The 26,109-nt window shown below is 34.1% G+C and overlaps 1 protein-coding gene across 2 annotated transcripts in view; it reads left to right on the top strand.

The window, feature by feature from the left end:
• Positions 1–25,665, top strand: part of ANKRD50 (ankyrin repeat domain containing 50) — a 44,518-nt gene extending 18,853 nt beyond the window's left edge. Inside the window, exons 3-5 of one of the 2 annotated variants that reach the window (XM_015138966.3) lie at positions 11,312–11,541; positions 17,619–21,169; positions 22,636–25,665. In XM_015138966.3, the coding sequence (XP_014994452.1) occupies positions 11,312–11,541; positions 17,619–21,166 (3,778 nt within the window). In that variant the 3' untranslated portion in view covers positions 21,167–21,169; positions 22,636–25,665. 2 annotated transcript variants of the gene reach the window in all.
• The last annotated feature ends 444 nt before the right edge of the window (positions 25,666–26,109 follow it).

Below are 26,109 nucleotides of genomic sequence, written 5' to 3'. Positions count from 1 at the left end.
CTTCCTGAAGAAGAAAATTAATCAACATACATTACACATATATTTAATTTAAAAGACAAATGCGTTATATCCCCCCAACCATTACCTCCCTCCAGAAAGCCAAATTGCTTTAAAATATTTACCAGTTAAGTCACTTTGCAAACATGTATTTCAGTGTCTATATACTGAGTGTTTAGTACTTGAGAGTTTTGGTTCATTATCCATTTCCGAATGCAAAGCAACTTTAATTAATACAAGTTGAGTATACCTTATCCAAAATATATGGCGTCAGAATGTTTCAGATTTTGGATATATGTTTTGTTTGATTTTGGAATATTATCATATACATAATGAGAAATCTTGGGGATGGGACCTAAGTCTAAACATGAAATTCATTTATGTGTCATCTACACTTTATACATATAGCCTGAAGGTAATTTTTTTTATTTTTCCCTTGGGAACACAAATAAACTGTGTGTGGTATGCCTGCATTTTGACTTCGGCTTGTCCCATGACGTCAGGTGTGGAATTTTCCACTTGTGTTATCATGTCAGTGCTCAAAAAGTTTAAGATTTTGGAGCATTTTGGATTTGTATTTCAGATTTTTGGAATAGGAATGCTCAACTTGTGTACTGCTTTCAAGTAGAAATCAGTGATCAGTAATTTGGGATTGCTGTTGCATTAGTTTTCTCTTCTGCCCTAATTTTAGGACCTTTCACTAGAGGCACACAGTTTTTCCCAGATAAAAGTACATTTTTCATCCATATTGCACTGTTTGTAGGAGACTTTTATTTAGTACTTTGGAGTATGGTAAAAATAGACTAATACTGCAAAAATAGATGGGAAGATATAAATGTTTTGTAGGTATAAGTGTAAGATACAGAATACACATTTTAAAAAACACAAATTATGTAAGAATAAATTTAAGAAAGTAACCTATATGAAGGGAAATTTTTGCAGTAAGCCCTGTATTATGATTCTCCAGAGAAACAGAGCCATATATGTATTTAAGGAGATTTATTGTAAGGAATTAACTCTCATAATTTTGGGGCTAAGAAATCCTAAGACCTGTAGTCAACAAGCTGCAAACCCAGGAGAGCCACTAGTTTCATTTCAGTGGAGTCCGGAGGCCTGAAAATCAGGAGAGCTAATGGTGTGAATTCCATTATGAAAGCCAGCAGTCTCAAGACCCAAGAAGAGCTGATTTTTCAGGACCAAAGGCAGAAAAGGACTGATGTCCCACCTCATGGAGTCAGGTGGAAGGGTTAGCCTTTTGTTGTATTCAATCCTTGATTGGATGAAGGCCAGCACCCACATTAGGAAGGACAATCTGCTTTACTCAATCTACCCATTCAAATGTCAATTTCATGCAGAAACACCCTCACAGACATACCTAGATTAATATATGACCAGTGTCTTGGCACCGTGTGGCCCAGTCAAGTTGACACACAAAATGAACCATCACAAGCACCTAGGAGCTGAATGCAAGCCAACAGTGGACTGTTGTTTTTGTTTAGTCTTAAAGGCATGACACTGGAATGAATAAGCACTGTTCTGTATATGAATAATGAAATAAACCCGTTCATTCATTCATTCCATAAATATTTATAAATCATCCACTTTGTGTGAAGTTCTGTGCTAGCTGCTGGAAATGCAGTGGTGAATAATATGTAGGTGGTTCCTTCTCTCCCAAAGTTTTTGAAAGTGGATGCTAAACTGCCAATTCCTTAGTTACTTGATTAATTACACTTATTATAAGGGCTTTCATGGATGTTGTAGGAGTGTATACGTAGAGAACTTTACCTAGTTTGGGTTGTCGGGTGAGAAATGTCAGGAAAGACCTTTCTGAATGAGTGCTGATTTCTAAAGAATAATAAAAACCTTGAAGTAAGGAGGAGTGGAAATTATAATAGGTAAGGGACCAGCATGTATGAAGGTTCTAAGGCCAAAGGGAGGATCTGTTTAAAGAACCAAGCGCAGGGCTGAAGAGGTTAGAGAAATTGATAAGGCGCCAGTTGTTGATCAGATCCTGGAAAACAGAATCCTATAGTTTGATTCAGCATCCTGGTAGGTCTAGATGGGCTTCACTGACTTCAGTGTTAATGATCTGATCTAAGAGCATTGGTCTGTTCAGAAGAACCTCAGAGTACCAACTGGAAAGAGGGCAACTCATTGACAATGACTTACTCCATATTACACATATGAAGGACATAATCTTCTGAGTTCTGAATATCCTGACTCCCTGGTAGTACCAAGCTGTGTCTTTTGTGTTTCAGCGAAACATTAACAAGTAATACTTTTGCGTTATTTTCAGTTTTCATAAGTAAAATTTACTGTTTGTAGAGTACAGTTTTATAATTTTGATAGATGCATGGAGTCATGGATCCACCTAGTTGTGATACAGAGCAGTTCCATCACCCCAACAATTCCTACTTGCTGAACTTTTTAGTAAACTCCTTCCCCCACTCCAACCTCTGGCAAACACTGACGTAAATTTTATTTCTATAATAGTTTTACTTTTTCCATGTGTCATATAAATGCAATAGTATGTGCATCCTTTTGGAACTGGGTTCTTCAACTTAGAAAATTCATTTAGGATTCACCCATGCTGTTGTGTGAATCAACCGTAGTTTTTTTTTTCTTTTTTGTTTTTTCTCTTATGACTGAGTGATACTCTGTTGTATGAATATGCCACAGTTAGTTTATCCCTTCGCCAGTAGAAGATCCTGTATGCTGTTTCTAATTGGGAGATTATAAATAAAGCTGCTGTAAACATTTATGTCATTTATGTACAGATTTTCATGTGGCCATATATTTTCAGTTCATTTTGATAAATACTTAGAAGTGAGATTGCTGGGTCATGCAGTAGGTGTAGCTTTAACTTTTTGGGAAACCTGCCAGACTTTTCCAAAGTGGTTGTACCGTTGGAAATGGCTGTCATTGCTCTGCGCCAGCACTTGATGTTGTCCGGGGTTTTACTTATTTGCACAATTCTAATAGGTGTCTAATGGTATCACACTGTGGTTTTAATTTGAACTTCTCTAATGACTGATGATGCTGAGCATGTTTTTGTGTTTATTTGACACCCCTGTCTTCCTCTCTAAATTGTCTATTTTAATCTTCTGCCCATTTAAAAACAATTTTTGTTTTCTTAGTGTTTTGAGAGTTATTTATGTATTCTGAATATGAGCCTTAGTCAGAAATTTGCTTTACAAATATTTTCTGCCAGTCTTCAGCTTTTCTGTTCATTATCTTAACAGTGTCTAACAGCTGTAGCTAATTTTGATAAAGTCAAGTTTTCAATTTGTTTTTCCTTTATGGATCCCGCTTTTGGTGAAGTGTCTAAAAACTCTTTACCTAACTCAATATTACAAAGATTTTCTCCTAAAAGTTTTATAGTTTTATGTTTTACACTTAAGTTTATGATCTGTGTTGAGTAAATTTTTGTGTGACGGCATGAGAGATATGTAGTGAAGTTCGTCTTTTTTGCATTTGGACATCCAGCTTGTCATTGTTTGTTCAGCAAAAAAAAAAAAAAAAAGAAAGAAAAAAACCTGCCTTTCTCAATTGAATTACCTCTTCAACTTTGTGAAAAATCATGTTCCTTTATTTATGCTGCTGTTTCCAGAATTTTTATGTATTTGTCTTTAACAAATACTTAACAGACTGCCTTGATTGCGCTAGCTTTAATAGTAAATCTTAAAATTGGGTAGTGTGAGTCCTTCAACTTTGTTTTTCTGTTTCAGAAGTATTTTCGTTATTTTAGTATTTTATAATTAATTGTTGAAGCCCCATACCGTTATGTCAAACAACTGGAAAATAGTTGTAAATAGTCTTTACCTGGAAATGGGCCTACTTTTTGTTTTCTGCAGGAGGCTTTAATGTGGAGGAGAGGTGAGTTAAGCTAGTCAGGAGTCACGAAATTTGATATTTGTTGTTGCTGTGGGTACCCTCAGTGTACCTCTCACCTCAAATCTTCTAATAATATGTTGTATTTAGAGCAGGGGCTGATTTTCCAGGTGGATTTTTTCAATATCTACTCTACCTTCAGCTCTCAAATTCTTCTCTTCTGCAACTCTCTCAGCAGTGAGGGCAGAGAATGGGGACATTTTCTGTTTTTCTGATAAAGATTATGTTATACCCCTTGATCTGGGGTGAGGTCTTCTGATCCTGCCCATCCCCTTGCTGTAAGCTGCAGTGGGTTTCACTCGTTCCTCAAGGACAAGTAATGCTTATTCTATTCTTCCCCACCGACTCCTCCTTAAGGCTTTTCCATAGGGGTCTTATGGGAGAAGAGCCTAGACTGGGGGCGGGGCTTTATTCCATATCTTTCCCAACCAGGGTGATTGCTGTATTTTTTAAAGCCCTAAGGGGTCAGTAGAGAAAAGGCAGCAAGAGAGTGTGAACGCTGTTTATCAGTGGCCCCAGGGGCTCCACAGTCTGTCTGTAATTCACAATTTTTCTTCTTCCAGCTTGTCTGAGTTGTTTTGTTAAAAGGCTAGGAGGGACACTCTTCCTATTACTTTATGTCTGAATAAGTGAGGAAGAAAGTGAGCTGCAACCTGATGTTTCACAGAAACAATTTTAAGTCTGAAGACACTTTTTACATGTTCAATCTGTTCATCTATCTATCTAATAGTATGTTCCTTATAATTTATTTATAGGAGCTTTAAAAGGTCATTAATCTCCTAAGAAAAAGGCAGTAAGTAAATTCATTGTATCAAAGGAAAAGAACAATGGATGTCTTTCATTTCAGAATTTCAGCAGCCTTTCTGCCAGGAAATCAAGAGTGTCACCCCAAAAACTGTAACTATGCCAAGTACTATATATGTTAATTAGTTAGAATTAGGCCTTCCTCAACGTATATCTACTTCAAAACATCATGTTATACATGGTAAATACATATAATTTTGTCTGTCATTTAAAAAAAAAATTTGAGTAAATCAATAAAAGGCTAGCTACAGAAGGATGATCTTGTCATTCCTCATTTTCAAGGCAATTGAAAATGGGGGAAAAACTAACTCAAGGATTTTAAATTGAATTAACAAAAAATTAAGAATGTAATAAATATTGGCTCAATATTAATGAAGGTAAGAAATGTAAAACATTTAGTTAAGGTACACGTGCAAAGTCAAACCCTGTATCATACCGTTGCTTTTAAAGATGGTGTTATCTTTGTATGATTGTGATAACCAACTGTCATTACATTATCTCTTTTGGAATAATAATATACATGTATGTAATTATTCACAAATACAGAAAAGTCTGTTTTAGACTGTCTAAATTTTTGTTTTGTGTATACATACTTTGGTGGGATTTTCATTTTACAAGTGATTTTGAGTGCTGGGAAACTTAACAGTGCACAAGATAGGCATAATTCCTGCCCTCCTGGAGCCTACATAATAGGGCAAGGAGATGTGGAGGTGTGCAGGAGCTTCACTCTCAGCCTTATAACAAAAGCAGTACAGAAGTAACCCAACAAGTTAATCTAAGAATGTGATAAATGCTACAAAGAAACAATTGCAGGAACAGTAATGGTGATGAGGGCTGCTTTAGATATGGTGGTCAGAGAAGGCTTATTTCAGGAATGAAACTTCTGCTGAAATAAGAAATACTGCCTGGGGGAGGGAGCTTTCTTGACAGAGAGAAAAAATCTCAGTGTTAGAAATAGGTGCTGAATGGAAAAAAAAAAAGCTTGGTGTTAAAACAGAAAGGAAGACAATGTGCTAAAACAAAAAGGAGGACTTAGGAATGAATCCTATCTGCTTTTAACATGATGAAGACCATTTTAAATAGTACTGGGAAATAGCTTCAAGGCAAGAAAGTGAATGAAAAGCTCTGTGTGTTTTGAAACTGAGAGACCTATAATCCCAAACCTCAATATAATGTGAGAGTGAATATCAAATTGAGATGCAAAGCTGGCAGACCATTATTCGTTGAAATAAGTGCATATTCTGATGACTATCAAGAGGACAAAAGCTCTCATTTGATCCCAGGGAGATAAGTTATAGACTTATGCTGGAAGTTTCCTGGACCCAGATAAGCATATAGAAAGAATGAAGAGGGCAGGGCAGAAGGAGTCACACAGATGAGCCATGTATGTGCAGGAGGAAGGTATTAAGTGTAGTATTTGGTGTAGTAAAAGGTATTGGGTGTAGTAAACTCTACGGGTTGTGTACATCCCTACAGCTTTTGATCTTAATTGACTGGGGAGAAGTCCAAGCTCAAATAAATTGTTTATACCTATAACTCTGATGCATAAGGAGACTTCTTGCCAGCCTGGACACTGTATACACTCAACTTGTAATTGCTGATCCAGAAAGAATGTACTCAAAAAGAGCTATCACAGGATACATAAAATACATCTCAAGAACAAATGGGGAAGGAATGTGAAAAACAGGGCACAAGAAACACCATAAAAAAATGTTTCCATCGAACAAATGGAATCTGTGACCAAATATATTGCCTTAAATGAAAACAATGAGTGATTGCGTGAGTTAAACAGTTGAATGAAGCAGAGATGTAAGTGCTTGGAAAAGAGTTGGTGAAACAACAGAATGAGATGGAACATAGCAAAAATCTTTTCTTATTATCACTGAACTGGGGAATCCCCTCAGAAGTATGACATAAAACTTAGAAGCTATAAATGGAAAACAGTAAAGACTGATGTGTTATCTATATAAAAGTAAAAAAAAAGAAAAAAGAAATTGTACATGTCCAAGAAAAACCTTTCAAAAAGTCAAAAGAAAAATGACAAATGGTGGAAAAAAATTGTATTACATACAACAAACAATTTCTTTTTTTCTTTTTTTTTGAGACGGAATCTCACTCTGTCACCCAGGCTGGAGTGGAGTGGCACTATCTCAATTTCTTAACACTTAAAGAGTGCCAATAAGAGAAAAATTAGCAGTCTTTGAGGAAATGGGTAAAGTGTATGAAAACACAATTTAAAGAAAAAGAAATATGATTCCTAGGCACATGTGAATATGATTGCCCTTATGGTAAGGAATTATAAATTTAAAACATAAAGGGGTACATAAATAGAAGGGATATGTTCTAATATTCAATAATACAATAGAGAAAGTTAATAATTTATTACATTTCAAAATAGCTAGAAAAGAAGAATTGTAATGTTCTTAATACACAGAAAATATGAATGTTTGAGGTAATAGGTACCACGATTACCCTGATTTGATCATTACACATTGCATGTAAGTATCAAAATATCACATGTGCCCCCAAAATATGTACAACCATTATATATTATAATATATAGTATATAATAATATATATAATATAGTTTTTTTCACTATAATGAGGATGCCATTTTTCACCTAGCTGTAGAAAAAGTAAATAACATTAATCACTATTATGGAGGGGCTAGGAAAATACCTAGTGTTACACAGCTGTTGCCTATGTGTGTATAAATATATACATTACATATATGTGCATGATAAATATGTACACACACATTACATATATGAGTATACACATTACGTATGTGTATATATGTGTGTGTGTGTGTGTGTGTATAATTTATAAGGGGAGCATCACTTTGGCAGTATCTATCAAAATATACATGAAGGTGCCTCTTAATCTGACAATTCTATTCCTAGTAATATATCCTACTGACATACATGTACATTACAAAATAATGTGGGCAAAAACATGATAAATTTAAACTGTACTCTATCAGCAACTACATTGTCAATGATAAATATCTTAATTAAATGATAGAATTTGGGTAAAAATGCAAGATTTAATTATATGTTGCCTATAACAATTACACTTCACATATAAAGAGGCAAATAGCTTAAATATAAAAGAATAGAAAAGTATATACCATGCTAACCCTAATTAAAAGAAAGGTGGTGTGCCTACGTTAATTTCAAAGTAGATTTTGGAGAAAAGAATATTACCAGGTATAAAGAGAGTCATTTCTTAATGATACAGAGGCCAGTTTCTTAAGAGGATATAACAATCATAACATTTGTACACCTTATAACAGAACTTCAAAATATAGGAAGCAAAACTAACTATTTTAAGAAGTAGACACTTATATTCAAATATTTTAACTCTCTCTTTTTAACAATTGATAGAGTAAATAAACCAAAACTCAATAAGTACATAGGACACTTGGACAATACTGTTACCAAATGAACCTAATTGTCAATTGCAGAACAGTCTGCCCAGCAACAACAGTGTATACATTCTTTTTAAGTGCATACACAGCATTTGCTAGGATAGATATACTGTGGGCCATAAAATAAGTCACAATAAATTTGAAGCTATGGAAGTTATACGAAACATGTTATCTGATACAATTGTATTAAACTGTGATAATACAGATAAAAATAACTGGGACATTCTCAATTATTTGAAAGCTATATAGCTTACTTCTAAATAATGGATGTTTTAAAGAAGAAATCAAAGGGAAATTATTTTTAAGTGGATGATACTGAAAATGCTTAGAGGGAAATTAACAGCATTAAAGGATTATATTAGAGGAGAAAGAAAGTATGAAAAATGACTTCAATTTCCACTATAAGAAACCAGGTAAAGAAGAGCAGATATCCTGGAATAGGCGAAAGAAAGGAGATAATCACTAAATCCTACTAATATTACTCACCAAATTTCTTTCAAATCTGTCTACTTTTTGCTATCCCCACTGCTACTAATGTATAATTTACTTTCTCACCGTTGGTTATGGCTAGTCAGTGGACCATGGTGGGTAAGAGTGGAGACTAGGGTGACCCCCACTATGATGTGCCCAGGACTAGGGGAGAAGATTGGGAAGAGGCAGGGCTGGGTCCTGAGATAGTGCTTGAAACTGGGAATGTCCCAGGCAAACCAGGATGGATGGTCATAGGTTTTGAAACCAGACCTTGGACTTGAATCCCTTTCTTATCACTTATAAAGTAACAAGTGACTGATCCTCTTGTGGCTTGATTACCTCTCCTGGAAATGAGTATTATAATAGTACCTACCTTAAATAATTAATGTGAGAATCAGATGAGTTAATGGATGTGTGAAGTACTTAAAGCATATAGAGCACTGAATTTAAGTTGGCAGTGATGGCCTTGGTGATAGTGGTAGTTCTGGATGGAGATTTTTTTTTCTAAGTTCTAAGCATTGGCCTCATATGTCACTCTTTCCTTCTGGACTTACCTACATCAGATTTTCCTTCACATACACCAGAGTTGTCTTTCTAAACTCCAATATAAACTTAGCAATTTTCTGCTTAAAATATTTCAGTGGCTCCTTAATACCCTTAGGGCAAAGCCCACAATTTATAATACCCAGCATTACTCATTTTCATGATTCTCATAATTCTTTCTTCCATACTTCACTGGTTTTTCTCTTCTTTAAGCCTTTGCATGTGCTGTTGCCTCAACTAGATTTTCTTTCCTGTGTCCTCCAGCTGTTTCTCCTGACTAAACAACTCCTGGCTCATTACCTTACTAACCTCAATTCCCAATTTCCCCGACCTCTCCTCCACACTTTCCCTATCAAAAGTAACTTAAGATGGCTTCCTGTGTGCTATATCTGAAGTGGTACTTATTATGTACATTATTCTAGTATATTGTGTTCTATATGTATTGTACTATATGACTAGGTTACTGATTTTTCATCAACCATCTTTGTGCTCATAATGGACAAAATATATGTGTAAGATACAATAGAGTAAGTTTTCCCAAACTCAGCACGTTCCTTGCCAGGATTACCCCACCTTCCCTTTACCCTCCTGTATCAGTGTGATTGGTTCCTCAAAACTTAGTTCATCTTGAGCACCTAATATATGAATATTATTCTGACATTCTCTTCCTTCCCTACCTAATGCACTTCAGTTAGTCATTTCTTCTTATCTTGTTAGCAGTTTTACTGCTTTTTCTCATAGCACTGAGACCACTGCATTGCAGTTCATTGATTTTCCATTCTAGCTTGCAACAATGTCAAGTCTGTAGGTTCTACTGTGGGCACTATGCTAGGTTGTGGGGCTACACTGATGAGCAAAACCAATTTAGTCTCTCTTCTCTTGATGCTTACAGCTAAGGAGAAATAAAAAAAGACATTAAATAATTAAATATAAAATTGAAAATTTGATAGTGGAGTGGAAAAGAACTGTATTTGACATTATGAAAGCATGTAATAGGGATTTGACCTTGAGAAGGTTACTCTCAAAATTGAAGATAAACTATATGAAGAGAGACAGGAAGCGCATGTCAGGCAGAGGAAACTGCAAATGAAAAGGCCCACGTGTGATCGTGTCTCATGAAGTCATTGAAAGAAGGCTAGTCTGGCTGGAATAACATTTGAAGTGACCCTGGCTGCAGTAGAAACTCACAAGAGGGGAGCTGTTGGAGGCATGTAGATTGTTAGGGTAGCCCAGGTCAAAGAGATGAAGAATTGAGGTAGTTTGGCCTACAGTGATGATGATACTGGATATTTGAGATTTTTTTTAAAAGAAATATTGATTCTTACATGGTGATAAATTAGATATTGGTGGCTATTACATTGAAAGACTAAGAAAACAGTTTTAGAAAACATTATTTGTAAGTTTCTGGTGTGCATAACTGGATGGATTATTTCCTCTTCACTGTTGTGTCTGTTCAGCACCTTGTTGACCCCACAGCACACATCAAGTAAATATTTGTTGAAAATGAATGAGCATTGTTGTATTTATGAAAACGTTATATTCAACTACAATATAAGTTACACGCATAGGAAATGCATTAATTAATGGAGTAAAGCATAATACTTTGTTATTTACTTTGCAATTTGAAAATACGTCAAATGGGATCTAGAATATAGTTGATCTTTGTAGTCTTTTAAAATAAAATTTGTGAAAGATGACCTTGTATAAATTGCAGTAATTTTGTGAGAAAAATGGCGATAAAATACTTCTAAATTCTACAGAACTCTTGATATTTTTCTTTTTATTAAGGTGATCCCCAGAGTTTGTTTTGTTTTCCACTCTGCAACACATTTTAGCTTTGTCGTAAGGAAATCACACTTTTTATCACTGACTGAAAAGAATCAGAAAGGGAATTTTGAAATACAGTTTTCTTCAGTTCTGAATGCCTTTGTTAATTATGCTGAATTACACACATGCACCCACACACACTCTTTATTGTTAAAAATGCTGTAATTGGAAATACAAACTGTTTGGGACCAGTATTGTACTTAAAGTAAGGAATTGAAACTTGTATAATATTTTTTTCCTAATACCTTATTTTATTCTTAAAGAATTTATAATTAATACTCTAATGGTTGAATAATATATCTTATAGCCACTTAACATTCAAAATGCTCATGTGTATGTGTTTTACAGATGTGTTCTACTCCCTCTACTGGGAATGAAGCCTCCCCAGCAAAGCCTATACCTGCTTGTTGATTCTGTTGATGAAGGGTGTAACATTACTGAAGGTGAACAAACGTCTACCAGCTTATCTGGGACTGTTGCAGAACTTTTAGCTGGTCACCATGAGTTCTTTCCACCATGGCTTTTGCTTCTCTGTTCTGCCCGAAAGCAGAGTAAGGCTGTTACTAAAATGTTTACTGGTAAGCATACTGCCATCCTCAAATGCTTTTCATTAATGCACTAGTTTCTTAGAGGGAAAGGAATGCAGTTGAAAATCTGCATGTTGCATTTGCTCCTTCTATCAGCTATTCTCTACTGTGCCTTTTGAAATTTATATAAAAAAGCCTTAGCGTGTTTTTAAGATCATTTAAACATTACCTTTTTTTCAAGATTCTTTTCCTAAGTTCTTTAGTAAAGGTTAGGAGTATCTCATGCCATTATTTGCTGCTATACATCTTGGGGCTCTATTTATTATGCTGTTGTATCATGATCAGTTTAAACCTTTTTCTGATGTTTCAGATTACAGTCTATATAATATATAAAAGTACACTATCAGAGTTTCTGTTTTTATTTTTTTCTTTTCTCTTACTTTTTCTTACTTTTCTTTATTTACTACCATAATAAAGTTGTGGTTACTCCTATTAGATTATGTAACACACTCCTCTTTGTCTTGTGGGAAAAAAACAGGAGTGTAAAACAAGGACCTGTCACAGGATATATAGTGTAATTGGAGAGACATTAATTAAGTTAATGGTTAATTGGTCATATAACTTTTGAGTAGTTCTATACATTTTACAGTATGTTGAAATCTTACTAGTTTGTTAAAATAATTTTCTATAATCTGCTTTATTCCTTCTTTCAGGTTGTCCCTCTTCAATTCCCTTGCTACTAATGGCAGCGCTTTTGGTTTCCACATATAGCATTCTTTTTTGTTGTTATTGATAAAAATGTAGTTGGTAAAAGTTTAGTAATTTAAATGACAATAGCTAACACTTATATAGCACTTAATATGTCAGGCGTAGGTAAAGTAGAAGCCCCTTTTGGCCTGTGTCACCATTCCTTTCTTTTCCTCATTAGAGAAAACCAGTATTATTAACTTATTTTATATGCTTTCAGCTTATATTTTATATTATGTATGTTTATAGTTTACATAAATGAAACACTGCATACGCCACCTTAGCTTTTACCACTCACTAGCCATGTGACTTTACACAATTTATATTCTCTGTGCCTCTGTTTCGTTATCTATAAAATGAGGATTTTAATATTACTTTTCTTATAGGATTTTTGTAAGGTTAAATGGCAAATTACATATGAAGCACTTACGACAATGCCTAATACATAGTAAGTGCTTCAGAAATATATCGTTGCTATTATTATTTCTCTTTTTTTTAGCAAACATTATTTTTGAGCCATATTCATTATAAATGCGTTTCATTGGTTTTAATTGGTAGATAGTACTCCTTCCCATCAATAAACCTTCTATTATTTTTCCATTATCCTTTTCATGGACATTTACATCATTTTCAGTTTTTTGCTGTTACAAAAATGCTTCATGAACATATTTGTTCATGTATTCTTGTCCACGTGTACTGAAAGTTTATGTTATAAATATAGACTTGTAATTGTTGGATTATAGAGTATGTATATTTTGAACTCCAGTTAATTTTCTCTTTTTTTGAGATATTAATTATTTAAAATGTTGGGCTGTATATAAACATGACCACCTCTCTGTTCATGGTAGATGTGGAATTTTGAGGTAAAAATATAAGGATATTGCTAAAGGTATTAATACATATTGTCAAATTGCCTTCCAAAAGGATATACATCATTATATTCCTACCTGAAAATGTTGGGTGGTTTCTTTTTACTTGCGCCAGTATTGAATTATGTCTTTTTTAAATTTGTCAATGTGATATGTGGAAAATACGCTATCATTTTTATTTGTACTTCTTGTTTACTGTTGAACCCTTTCTCCCTTATGCCTGTTTCATCAATTTGCCTTTTTTCCATGAAATTCTGCTATCTGACCTTTATGTTTTTATTGGGAAGTCAAAGTTATTTTCTTACTGATTTTCAGGGCTTTTATTTGATATTTTTTCAATTCTTTGCAACTGTTTTCTTCAGCTTTTTAAAATTGTAATGATTATTTTGAAGTATATTATACGTAAACTAATGTATTGTCCTTTACTACTCTGTATTCTTACTTTACCTTTAATGATTTTGCCCGTATAGAATATTTTTTACTAAAAGATATGAAATAAAGCTCTAACTTAAATAATTTGTAAAACCATAAATTTTCTCAGCAATTTATTGACTTCCTTTACAATTACTTGGTGATATTTTTTTCATCATACATTAAGTTTGGGTGTGTGTACATATAGATATGTCTGTGTGCTATTACTGTATTTCTAAACTATTCATCTGCTCTTCTAAACTATCTCAGCATCATTTTGCAAATAAAATATTGGCTTAATGTTTGTAATTTTCTTGTACAATTACTTCCCAGCCCTCTTTGCCATCAATATTATTATTTTAAATTATATATTTTTACCTGTATTCCTCTAGGTTGTAATATCATATTTTAAATTATAACTGTCAGTAATATAAGCCAAAAAAATTAAGATTTTGATAAAATTGCAATTTAAATAAGAAGTAATTTGCTGTTTAAAATATGCTTTCTTTCTACTCATAAACATAGCATATCTGTGCATTTATTCAAGTTTCTCCTTAGATTTTCCAGTTTTCCTTCTATGTGTCCTACACATATCTTTCTGGTTTTTGCTTATGCTTTAAGTTGAAATGTATGAGTTTCAAGTTGTATGCATTTGAAATTATCATCATAGCCCTAAGATCTTTACTGTGTCTAAATTGGCTTCATCTACTCATATCTGAGGATTAAGCCTTTGGAAAGAGAGTTTTTACAACGTTTCTGATGTATTCACCATACTGATCATTAGCATTTTCATTAATGGCTTCAGATTAATCTAGTGAAAATCACTTTGGCACTAAGCAGAATTTTGACTACAACTAGGGTATCATCGTAGGCTGATAGTTGTTAGGCCTTGTAATGGGACTTAAAGAAATAACAGCCTATTTCAAAACATTTTGTGCACAAAAAATTAACCTTCCAATATTTTTTAAAGATTATTTATGTATTTATTTTATCTGATTATAAAAGTAATACAGGCTCCATTTAGAACATATTTTAAATGACAACATACACAAATATTACACCAGAGGTAAAATAATAATTAAGCATTCTTAACACGTTGTATTAAATTCTGTATATGTTTCCCTTCCTAGTTGAGATCATGCTATATATCAATTTGATTTTCTGCTTTTTAAATTTAACATTGACAGACCTTTCAGTGTCACCATATTGTCTTTTTAATGACTATTTAATGCCTACATATTTTATTTGTATATTAATATGCTGGCATTTGCTTAAATTTCTTGTTAGGTTTTATTTTCATATTGCTTATCCTCACAGGTTCTTCATGATAATAAGTAATTTCAGTAAGCATCAATTTATAAATATTGGCACAGGTCTTCTTTTTCACTCTGTTTTCACCAATACTACGTGATGCCATACCCTGACAAATAATTGAAGCAAGAATAGAAAATAATAGAAATATTTCAAGTAAGAATAGAAAAGTTCAAGTAAGAATGAAATAGAAAAATACTTCTATTCAAGTAAGAATAGAAAAGCAATAGGGAGGTAGGTGGTCCATCATTTCAGTAAGTCATGTTTTTATTCCCCTAGAAGGTTTGATTATTTTTCAACCCTATCTTATGTTTAAAAGTGCTTTGGTAGCAATATATTGTGTGTGTTCATAATAGGAGGATTACATGTGTATTAGTCAGAAGTTATAATTTTAAAAAGTAATTATTTTCAGTACCTTAATTCAAGATATTTAAGTTGTTGATTAATAGATATTCTTAATTCTGTTTTAATGAACAGATAATTATTATTGATAATGAACATAATTTCTGTCTAAATTTCGTATTATTAAGTATTTAGATTGGGGGAGATTTATTCTCTAAATTATAAATTCTTTGTAAGTTTTCTTTATGAAATTCTATACTTTCTTATAGAATTAATCCTATGTCCCTACTCCCTCCTCTTTATTCCCCTATCAAACACTTGAGTTTTCTTTCACAGCTTTCTATTCTTGTTCCTATCTTAATGAAAAGAGCAAACTTGAAGTCAAACAAAACAATCAAAATTCTGATTTATCACTTTCTAGCTGTGTTACTGTGAACAATTTATTTAGCCTTTCTGAGCTTTAGGTTCCTCATTTTTTTAAATAGAAATATTTATCTCACAGGCTTAACAGACAAGGAAGTTTATATAATGAGTACTTAAAGTGCTGCGTTAGAAATAGTTGACTCTCAGTAAAGGTTGCTCTCTTTTATTCTTTTCTGTAGAACCATTCCTGTTACTGTGGAGTTTCCGTCTTAATAATCTCAAGTTCCGATCATGACATCTTAGTTAATTAGATTTAAATTTTAGATATTTATTCATAATGTTTTATATGATCTTTCATGTAAATAAGTAATGTAATATAAAGTATTACATTAATGTAAAGTATTACATAACTTCAGAAACTTTAAAACACTATATAATGTAAGATAATATTATTTCTTAAGTAATTTATTTTATTAGCAATGTACTAGGTATTTCCCTTATCTAACTTAAATTTTTAAGTGAATTGATAAAGCTAGAAACAAATGGACACACAAAAAGATTTGGAGGCAAATCATCTCACATCATTGGTAAATGTAGATTGCTGTAAATTTCTAAGTATGTTTTTAAACCCTCCTTTGGTGAGGAGTGACTTTTTCATAATTGAAATTTATCTTCTGAAATTATTTCTGTTAAGGATTTAATAATCAATTGTGCATGTATACATATATATGTAAAATTAGATTCTATTTTTATATAGATTTAGGGCTATATAAATCTATATACAAAAGACTGTATTAGGACAACTTTGTTATTCATATTTCATTCTTGGTAGGTTGTTTTTTTCAATAACTGTCCATTTTATCTACATACTTAAAGCTTAGTATTACAAAATTGAATTCATCAACTTTTTCTCCAGACCTATTATTTGTCCTTCAGTGGTCTCTTTTTCACTCCTGTTGGCAGAACCACAAGTTAATGTCAGCTTCAACTCCTCCTTCTCTCTTTAATTCTCCACATTCACCAAATACTACAGAATCTAGCTCTGATTAAAAATTCCCAAGTCCATCATGTTATTTTTGCTGCTGCTGCTACAACTGCTGCCACCACCATGGGTGTTCAGGCTCATAGTGATTTTCATCTAGAGTTTATCACCGCCTCTTTAAAACAGGTTTTTCCTTTAGTCTTGACTTGCTCCAGTTCTTCTTTAGATGTTAGAATATTCCTTCAAAATGCAAATCTGGTCATGTTAGAGACTTGGTAAGTTCATTCACTCAGCAGTTTTTTGTTCTCTAAGATGGATACACAATTATCTAATAAATTCATATCTGTACAGCATAATGTCATCTCCCTTTAGACAGTGAAATTATGGCTTCCTTTAAAGAATTTAAAATGAGTTTAAAATAGCTACAGCTAGCATATTTTTAGGTTGGTTTAAGTTTTATTATTTATTTTACAGTGCTGAAGTTTTTTTTACCATAATTTGGCCAAAAGATTGGATCTTAATTGGTTCAAGCTATTTATTGATGGTCTGAGATTTAGTTATTTTAATTTGATAAAATATACAGTAATGTAGTTTAAAGGCAATGACTAGATATTCTAATTGGATGTAAATACTGAGTTACATAATTAAGGCTAGTGTACATTCAAGTGTATAGGTGAAAATATAAATTATTTATATGGAAAAGATTTCATAAAAAGAAACCTTACTTGTTATATCCCCTGCAACTTTTTTTCCTAATCACTTGGGAGTTCAGATAATGTTAACTGGGTACTTTTATGGTTATGTAAGACTGTCTGCGTCTTAATTAGTATCTATTACAATGGAGTTGAGAGAGGCACCAAGCTACTAAAGGAATAAGTAGTTTGATTTGTAGGTAGGAAAATGAAATTTTTCTGCCATCAGTGTGCTTTTACAGAAAGAAAAGAAAACTGTTTGCATACTAATAGATATTGATCTGCTTATTAGTATTAATTTATTAATTGATTTATTTGTTTATTATATGTTGAAGACATTATCTTTGAAGATATGGCAACTTCTATAATCCTTTTCAACTGACGACATCTACTTTTTTATCTCTTCTTTAGGTTTTCGAAAAATAAGTTTAGATGACCTTCGGAAGGCATATATTGTCAAGGATGTTCAGCAGTACATTCTTCATCGTTTAGATCAAGAAGAAGCTTTGCGACAACACCTCACAAAAGAAACTGCAGAGATGTTAAATCAACTGCACATTAAAAGCAGCGGATGCTTTCTTTACCTAGAACGAGTTTTAGATGGAGTTGTAGAAAATTTTATTATGTTAAGAGAAATTCGTGACATCCCAGGAACTCTAAATGGCTTATATCTCTGGCTATGCCAAAGACTTTTTGTAAGAAAACAATTTGCAAAGGTTCAGCCTATTTTGAATGTGATTCTTGCAGCCTGCCGACCTTTGACCATAACGGAATTATATCATGCAGTATGGACCAAAAACATGTCGTTAACTTTGGAAGATTTTCAACGCAAGTTAGATGTCCTCTCCAAACTTCTTGTTGATGGACTAGGAAATACAAAAATACTGTTTCACTATAGTTTTGCAGAGTGGCTTCTGGATGTGAAACACTGTACTCAGAAGTATTTATGTAATGCAGCAGAAGGACACAGAATGTTGGCCATGAGTTATACCTGTCAAGCCAAGAATTTAACACCACTGGAAGCACAAGAATTTGCCTTGCACTTAATTAACTCAAACTTACAATTAGAGACAGCAGAGTTAGCTCTGTGGATGATATGGAACGGTACACCTGTTAGAGATTCCCTTTCTACTTTAATACCCAAGGAACAAGAAGTACTGCAGCTGTTGGTTAAAGCTGGGGCTCATGTCAACAGTGAAGATGATCGCACATCATGCATAGTTCGACAAGCCTTAGAAAGAGAGGATTCCATTCGGACATTATTAGATAATGGAGCTTCAGTAAATCAGTGTGATTCAAATGGGAGAACATTATTGGCTAATGCCGCATATAGTGGCAGTCTTGATGTAGTCAATTTACTTGTCTCTAGGGGAGCAAATTTAGAGATAGAAGATGCTCATGGACATACACCACTCACCCTAGCGGCTAGACAAGGACATACTAAGGTGGTTAATTGTTTGATTGGGTGTGGAGCAAATATTAATCATACTGATCAAGATGGTTGGACAGCATTAAGATCTGCTGCTTGGGGTGGCCATACTGAGGTAGTTTCTGCACTACTTTATGCTGGCGTAAAAGTGGATTGTGCAGATGCTGATAGCCGAACAGCTTTGAGAGCAGCAGCATGGGGAGGACATGAGGATATTGTACTGAATTTGCTACAACATGGTGCTGAAGTGAACAAAGCTGATAATGAAGGTAGAACTGCTTTGATAGCAGCAGCATACATGGGACACAGGGAGATTGTGGAACACCTCCTGGACCATGGAGCAGAAGTAAATCATGAGGACGTTGATGGCAGGACAGCACTCTCTGTAGCTGCACTTTGTGTGCCTGCAAGTAAAGGACACGCATCAGTTGTTAGCCTTTTAATCGATCGAGGTGCTGAAGTAGATCATTGTGATAAAGATGGCATGACTCCACTGCTGGTAGCTGCCTATGAAGGACATGTTGATGTGGTTGACTTACTTCTAGAAGGGGGAGCAGATGTAGATCACACAGATAACAATGGTCGTACACCCCTCTTAGCAGCAGCTTCTATGGGTCATGCATCAGTTGTAAATACACTTTTGTTTTGGGGTGCAGCTGTGGATAGTATTGATAGTGAAGGTAGGACAGTCCTCAGTATAGCTTCAGCACAAGGAAATGTTGAGGTGGTACGTACTCTACTGGATAGAGGGTTAGATGAAAATCACAGAGATGATGCTGGATGGACACCTTTGCACATGGCAGCTTTCGAAGGGCACAGATTAATATGTGAAGCACTTATTGAACAAGGTGCTAGAACAAACGAGATTGACAATGATGGACGAATCCCTTTCATATTAGCTTCACAAGAGGGTCATTATGATTGTGTTCAAGTATTATTGGAAAACAAATCTAACATTGATCAAAGAGGTTATGATGGAAGAAACGCACTGCGAGTTGCTGCATTAGAAGGGCACAGGGACATTGTTGAATTGCTTTTTAGCCATGGAGCTGATGTTAACTGCAAAGATGCCGATGGTAGGCCCACACTTTATATCTTGGCTTTAGAAAATCAACTTACAATGGCCGAATATTTTTTAGAAAATGGTGCAAACGTAGAAGCAAGTGATGCTGAAGGAAGGACAGCACTTCATGTCTCTTGCTGGCAAGGCCATATGGAAATGGTGCAGGTTCTGATAGCATACCATGCTGATGTCAATGCTGCAGACAATGAAAAGCGCTCTGCTTTGCAGTCTGCAGCCTGGCAGGGCCATGTAAAAGTGGTTCAGCTTCTAATTGAGCATGGTGCTATAGTTGACCATACATGCAACCAAGGTGCAACTGCACTCTGTATTGCAGCCCAGGAAGGGCACATTGATGTTGTGCAGGTCTTATTAGAGCATGGTGCTGATCCAAACCATGCTGATCAATTTGGACGCACTGCTATGCGTGTTGCAGCCAAAAATGGACATTCTCAAATAATTAAATTATTAGAAAAATACGGTGCATCTAGTTTGAATGGCTGTTCCCCATCACCTGTTCACACAATGGAGCAAAAACCTCTGCAGTCAGTGTCTTCAAAAATGCAATCATTAACAATTAAATCAAATAGCTCTGGTAGTACTGGTGGAGGGGATATGCAGCCTTCGTTACGTGGTTTACCTAATGGGCCAGCTCATGCATTTAGTTCTCCTTCAGAATCTCCAGATTCTACAGTTGACCGGCAGAAGTCATCACTGTCAAATAATTCCCTAAAAAGCTCAAAAAATTCATCTTTGAGAACTACTTCATCTACAGCAACAGCTCAAACAGTGCCAATCGATAGCTTTCACAACTTGTCATTTACAGAACAAATTCAGCAGCATTCATTGCCACGCAGTAGAAGTCGACAGTCAATTGTTTCCCCATCTTCCACAACACAGTCCTTAGGACAGAGTCATAATTCACCAAGTAGTGAATTTGAGTGGAGTCAAGTAAAGCCCAGTTTGAAGTCAACTAAAGCAAATAAAGGGGGGAAATCAGAAAATTCTGCCAAGTCTGGATCAGCTGGGAAAAAAGCGAAACAAAGTAATTCTTCACAGCCAAAGGTTTTAGAATATGAAATGACTCAGTTTGATAAAAGAGGACCTATAGCCAAATCCGGGACTGCTGCACCACCTAAACAAATGCCAGCAGAATCTCAGTGCAAAATTACGATACCGTCAGCTCAGCAGGAAATTGGTCGATCTCAACAGCAGTTTCTTATTCACCAACAAAGTGGGGAACAGAAGAAGAGAAATGGAATAATGACAAATCCAAATTACCATCTTCAGAGCAACCAGGTTTTTCTTGGTAGGGTTTCAGTCCCACGAACAATGCAAGATAGAGGGCATCAGGAAGTGTTGGAGGGATACCCTTCCTCAGAGACAGAATTAAGCCTTAAACAAGCTCTGAAGCTTCAGATTGAAGGTTCTGACCCTAGCTTCAACTATAAAAAGGAAACACCATTATAGAAGGTAATATTTTGTCAACATAAAGAGTAAAAAACAAAAGTATAGTTCCCTCTACTTGGAATGCTCTTTTCCCCGATCACAAGGCCAATTCCCTCAGTTAATCTCTACTCGGATGTCATCTGGGCCAGACCTTCCTCATCACCCCTTTACATCAGAATTCTCCTGCCTGTAGCAGTCCTTTCCCCCTTTCCTGCATTATGTTATCCAAAGCACTTACTATTTAAAATACTTGAGATGTTTTGTTTATTATATTTATTTTTCTCCTCTGTACTAAAAATACAACCTGTGTGAGGTTAGGGATTTTTATCTGTTCACTACCGTATTTCATGTACTTGGAATAGTACTTGGACCTATGGTAGTTTCCCAGTAAAAATTTGTTGAATAAGTGAACAAACGAATGAATGAATGAATATACTACTTATAGATCCCAGATTAAGAATTCTTTCCTATTCAGTTATTTCCTCCTTTTAAAAGAATTTTGATGGTGGCAGAGGGAGGGGCTGTTTCACACTCATCTTTCTGGTTTGAGTACAACAATGTAGCACTTAGTAGATAGTAAATATTAATTTCATTCCTTTTCACCCAGAAAGAAGTAAAAAACTTAGTAGAAGGTATTTTTTATGATCTCTTGATAATCTTCCAAGTAATGTTTTCACACATAAGGCATAGATGTGAAGAATGGTAAATGGATGTTTTTGCAATATTGGTATTTAAGGAACTTTATACCTAGATAAAATAGTCATATTTATTAAATAAAAATATTTTTTTTTCCTCCCCATGACAAAGGATGCTTCGTTAATAATACAGGGGACGTTAGTAGGAAAATAGATATGAAAGTTTTATATTGTAGATGCTTTTTCAGAAGCACATTTCCTATGTTGGAGATAAACCTGAAGATTTTATTAGGGATCTTTCCTAGCTTACACTGCAGCTATATTTATCCCACTTTGCTTAATGACTTTTCTTCCTCTAACAAAATTATAGTCTTTCCTTTTTGCTGCTTCTGTCTTTGTAAATATATTTTAGGAATATAATAGGTGAAATACTATTAAAGATAAATTCCCCATGTCTTCTAATAATAAACAGCCTTCAGTGTGAATCTAGGGGTGACGAGTCAAATGTCATTCAAAAATAATTTGAATAAAGTAGTTAATTCAGTTCCCAAATGCAATTCGTTTTTAAAATAATTAGTTCTGATGGTGCATCGTTTCAACTTTCATGATATCTGTTGTAAAGGCAAAGTATAAATACATATTAAAAATGAAACACCTGAATTAAGGTAAACATTTTGTGGAATTTAAAAAGTGCCTTATAAGTTAAATAATAGTTAAGTCTGCTGTGCGCTTTGCATGGTCAATATATAGATAAAGATAACTAGAGGTAAATGTATTATATAAAGTTTTAAAATGATATGTAGCTCTATAATACAATGTAGAAATTAATTATTTTTTTTTTAACTTTTACATTAGTTTCCTATTCTGTGAAACAGAAGACATTGTGATGGAGTGGTTCTTCAGCTACTGGATGAAAACATGCCTGTTGATTTGCTGGAAAAAAAAAAAAAATGAAGAATGTGATCTCTGCAGTACAGTTACCTTAATTACTGTAATGTGCCTAAATAGTAAGGCTGCCTTCTCAGTGTAACCCTCTGTGCTTACAAAATTTCATTTTGTGTGCTTTGTATTCACTACACAGGAATAAGCACTTTTTTAAAATGCAGATACATACTGCAGTTCCCTGATAAAAGCTGAAAAGAAAAATTGAGTATTTTAAGTTAAGATTTGATTTAAAAATGTGCATGTGCCATGATCAAATATATATGAAAAGGCAGTGTTCCTTGTATTTATTTTGTTTTTGTTTTTGTTTTTGTGGCAAAAGAAACTTAAACATACTGTTTTAGTCACATTGCATTGTAGTGTATGGCCTGTTTCTTGTATCTTTAAAAATGTTACTCAATAAAACAAATCTTGCAACTGTTCTATGTTCACTACACCTTCAGCATTGGATAAAAATCAGTTTCTATATAAATATCACATTGAAATGAAAAATGATTTCTTGGCAGATTAAAAAAATATTTTGTAGTAGTTTAGGGAGCTGCTTTAAGTAGTTTAAATCTGGATTTTCCCAGTAGAATTCTTCTCATCTGTGGCTAAACATGTCAGAACAAACAACCAACCAGTCTGTAGGCAGAACAAAGTCCTATTTCATCCACTGGGATACAATTTCACCTTCCATTCACTTTGTCATTCCACCTCTAAGAAGACAGACTATCATTCCTGAGGCATGAAAATTCTCAGGGACAAAGCCATGCCTCAGTCGCATGTGTGTGCAGAGAGAAATGCACCTGTCTATCTAAGGGTAGATTTTTGATCCCTGAATAATTCATTGACTAAACTGACCTCTTCCTCCTGGCTAAATAAATTAATTTTGCTGGCTTCTCTCTCAGCTGTTTCTATTTTGTAAATTGCTGCATGACCAAAATAGCCCCACTCAAAATCAATTGGATTAATTTTAATGGTTTGGTTGGATGAATGAGTATTCTTGATGAATATAAAATGTGCTGTCCTTCACAGATGACACCGCTCACCTGTCAATCATAGCACGTGTACTTTTTATTGTGACTTAATAGTGATGGATTTGCACTTTTCTATCCTCATACTCTTTCCTGTTTTCTTCTTTGTACATTTGCATGCAGGAGGGCTGGATGCCAGGGTTAAGAGATAAATTCATGACAAGCAAGGTAAAATAGGTTCAAATGAGCATGTGACCCACAGCCTTAGTCTCCTTACTCTTAAATCAGTGGAGCTATAGCTTAGATGGGTGGTTTATATGTCTGGAAAAGTAGTCATAACAGTTCAGAAGCCAAGGTTGTGAATTTGATCTTAGAATGGGCCTGTTAATCTTATAGAACCCAGAAATTCTGTTCTTTTCATGTACTGTTGATAAGGAGGAATGAGGAAAGAGAATGTGGAGATTCAGCACAAAACCATTGCTACTTCTAGAACAAAATCTTTAGAATATGTCCTAGTAACAAAGGTCAGTAATGTCATCTTCATATATGAAGGACACATGTGATACATTGTTCGTGGAAATAGAAATGTGTTATTATGATAAATGTTTCACTTGAATCTTATTGTAAGGCTTTTCTTGCTTTTATTTTTTAAAGTCAGCAAAACTCATTTTGTCTATGAGTCATAGTGAGGACTACGAGATAAGATGATAAGTTCAATTGATATTAAGGTGACACGGCAATATTAATAACTCAAATGTGAATGTTTCAAGTATTGAATTCTTGTCCCTATGGGACATTTATTAAATACACTTAATAGGACTCTTGCAAAGTAGCCTTAAAAGTGTTAATGAGTCTATTAATAAATATGAACACATACTATTATTAGAACCAACTTTACTCATAAATACAGTACATTTACATTACTGTAGAGGATGAAGCTCTAATTTCTATTACATGTATTTTTCTTTAGAAAGAGAACCCTGAAAGCTGCCAGTTTTTCTATTAACTTTGAATTATTGAAATTGTATTTATTTAATTTTATTGTTTTTACAAAATTGCACCTTGTGTCCAAAGGGCAAAGATATGACATTGCATAAGGGATTTATGTTTTTCAAAGAGCTAAATGTTTTCATATCCATACTATATACACTTGAAGCAGTTGGTAGGAAGAGAACCTATTGGAAAAATACGATTTTCAAAAGTAAGTATTCCTCGGGATGTTTTTATATAAATTATGTTTTAGAATAGAACATAAATGACTTTGAGTTAGGATAAGGATGATAGGATGGGTGCTGGAGATGCCCTGCTTTGCTTATTTGTTTCTGTGGGGGATTTAATACTATAAATGAAAATGGCTTCTGCTCTATTAAAAAGTAAAAATTGTCCTCCAAATATAAAACTCCTTAATAGATATTTTTGAAATTAGAATCTTTAAATTTTATAAATCAGCTGTTGCCACTACACAACTATGATGGCATGTGCTTATAACATTTTTATAACATTCTGTCTGTGTCTATTCCCTAAATATGAGTTTATAATAAGGAAAGTGATAAAAATACAGTAATGAAATAAAAATCTGAATGTTTCTAGGAAAGGTTTTGGAAGGAAAAATGACCTGAAATCAGTGCGTACTGCGAAGTACAGCGAATATTTTTTGTTCTTTGTCTTCACCCTCACCCTCACTGGAATTCTCACCAAAAAATAGTTTAATACTTAAAAAAAAGAAGTAAATACTTTTCTCAATATTGTTTTGGCTATGCAAATATTTGTTTTGCTTAATGTCCTCCATTTACACTTCTCAGCAAATGTAGTTGCAAACAAATGCTTTCTTTTTATTTTTCCTTTGGTTTGGGGTATGTAAATAGCCTAAAGTGTACATTGAATTTCACATTGTAAAAGTTTTATTTTATCCCTTGTATGATATTACTCAAAAAAATCCCTATGTATATGAAAGTGCATAATAAATATATTTGCTTTACAGAGAAAATCTTGTTTTAATTTTGTCCTTGAACCAGTAGAACATGCATGATATGCATAGAGTATAAACAACTATTGTTTTAAGTTATTATCTTAAATACATCCTGAGCAAATGAATTTGGAACCATTTTGCAAAGAAGAAAGTGAAATGTAACACTGTCCAAAGGAAGGTAGAAAAACAAAAAGATCTAGTGTTTGTCTTCGTAAGCCTTCTTAAGGACTTAATGTTCTTTCCCCCCGCCCCCTACGACTGATTATATACTACATCACACCATGTCAGGTTTTGTGCCTCTGAGAATTGCAGTAATCCAATAAATTTTGTACGTGTGTGCTCCTTGATCATCAGAATATTATGGCCATCTTATGGTGGATATTTTGGGAATTTGTTGCAAACATGGTCATTCATTTTCTAAATAAAATTTGTGTTTCTTCACTCAGTAAACTTGAGTCACTT

This window comes from Macaca mulatta, chromosome 5, assembly GCF_049350105.2.
Source record: "Macaca mulatta isolate MMU2019108-1 chromosome 5, T2T-MMU8v2.0, whole genome shotgun sequence".
Taxonomy (NCBI): domain Eukaryota; kingdom Metazoa; phylum Chordata; class Mammalia; order Primates; family Cercopithecidae; genus Macaca; species Macaca mulatta.
Note: the sequence above shows the minus strand (reverse complement) of the source record. Positions and strands in the feature narration are given on the sequence as shown.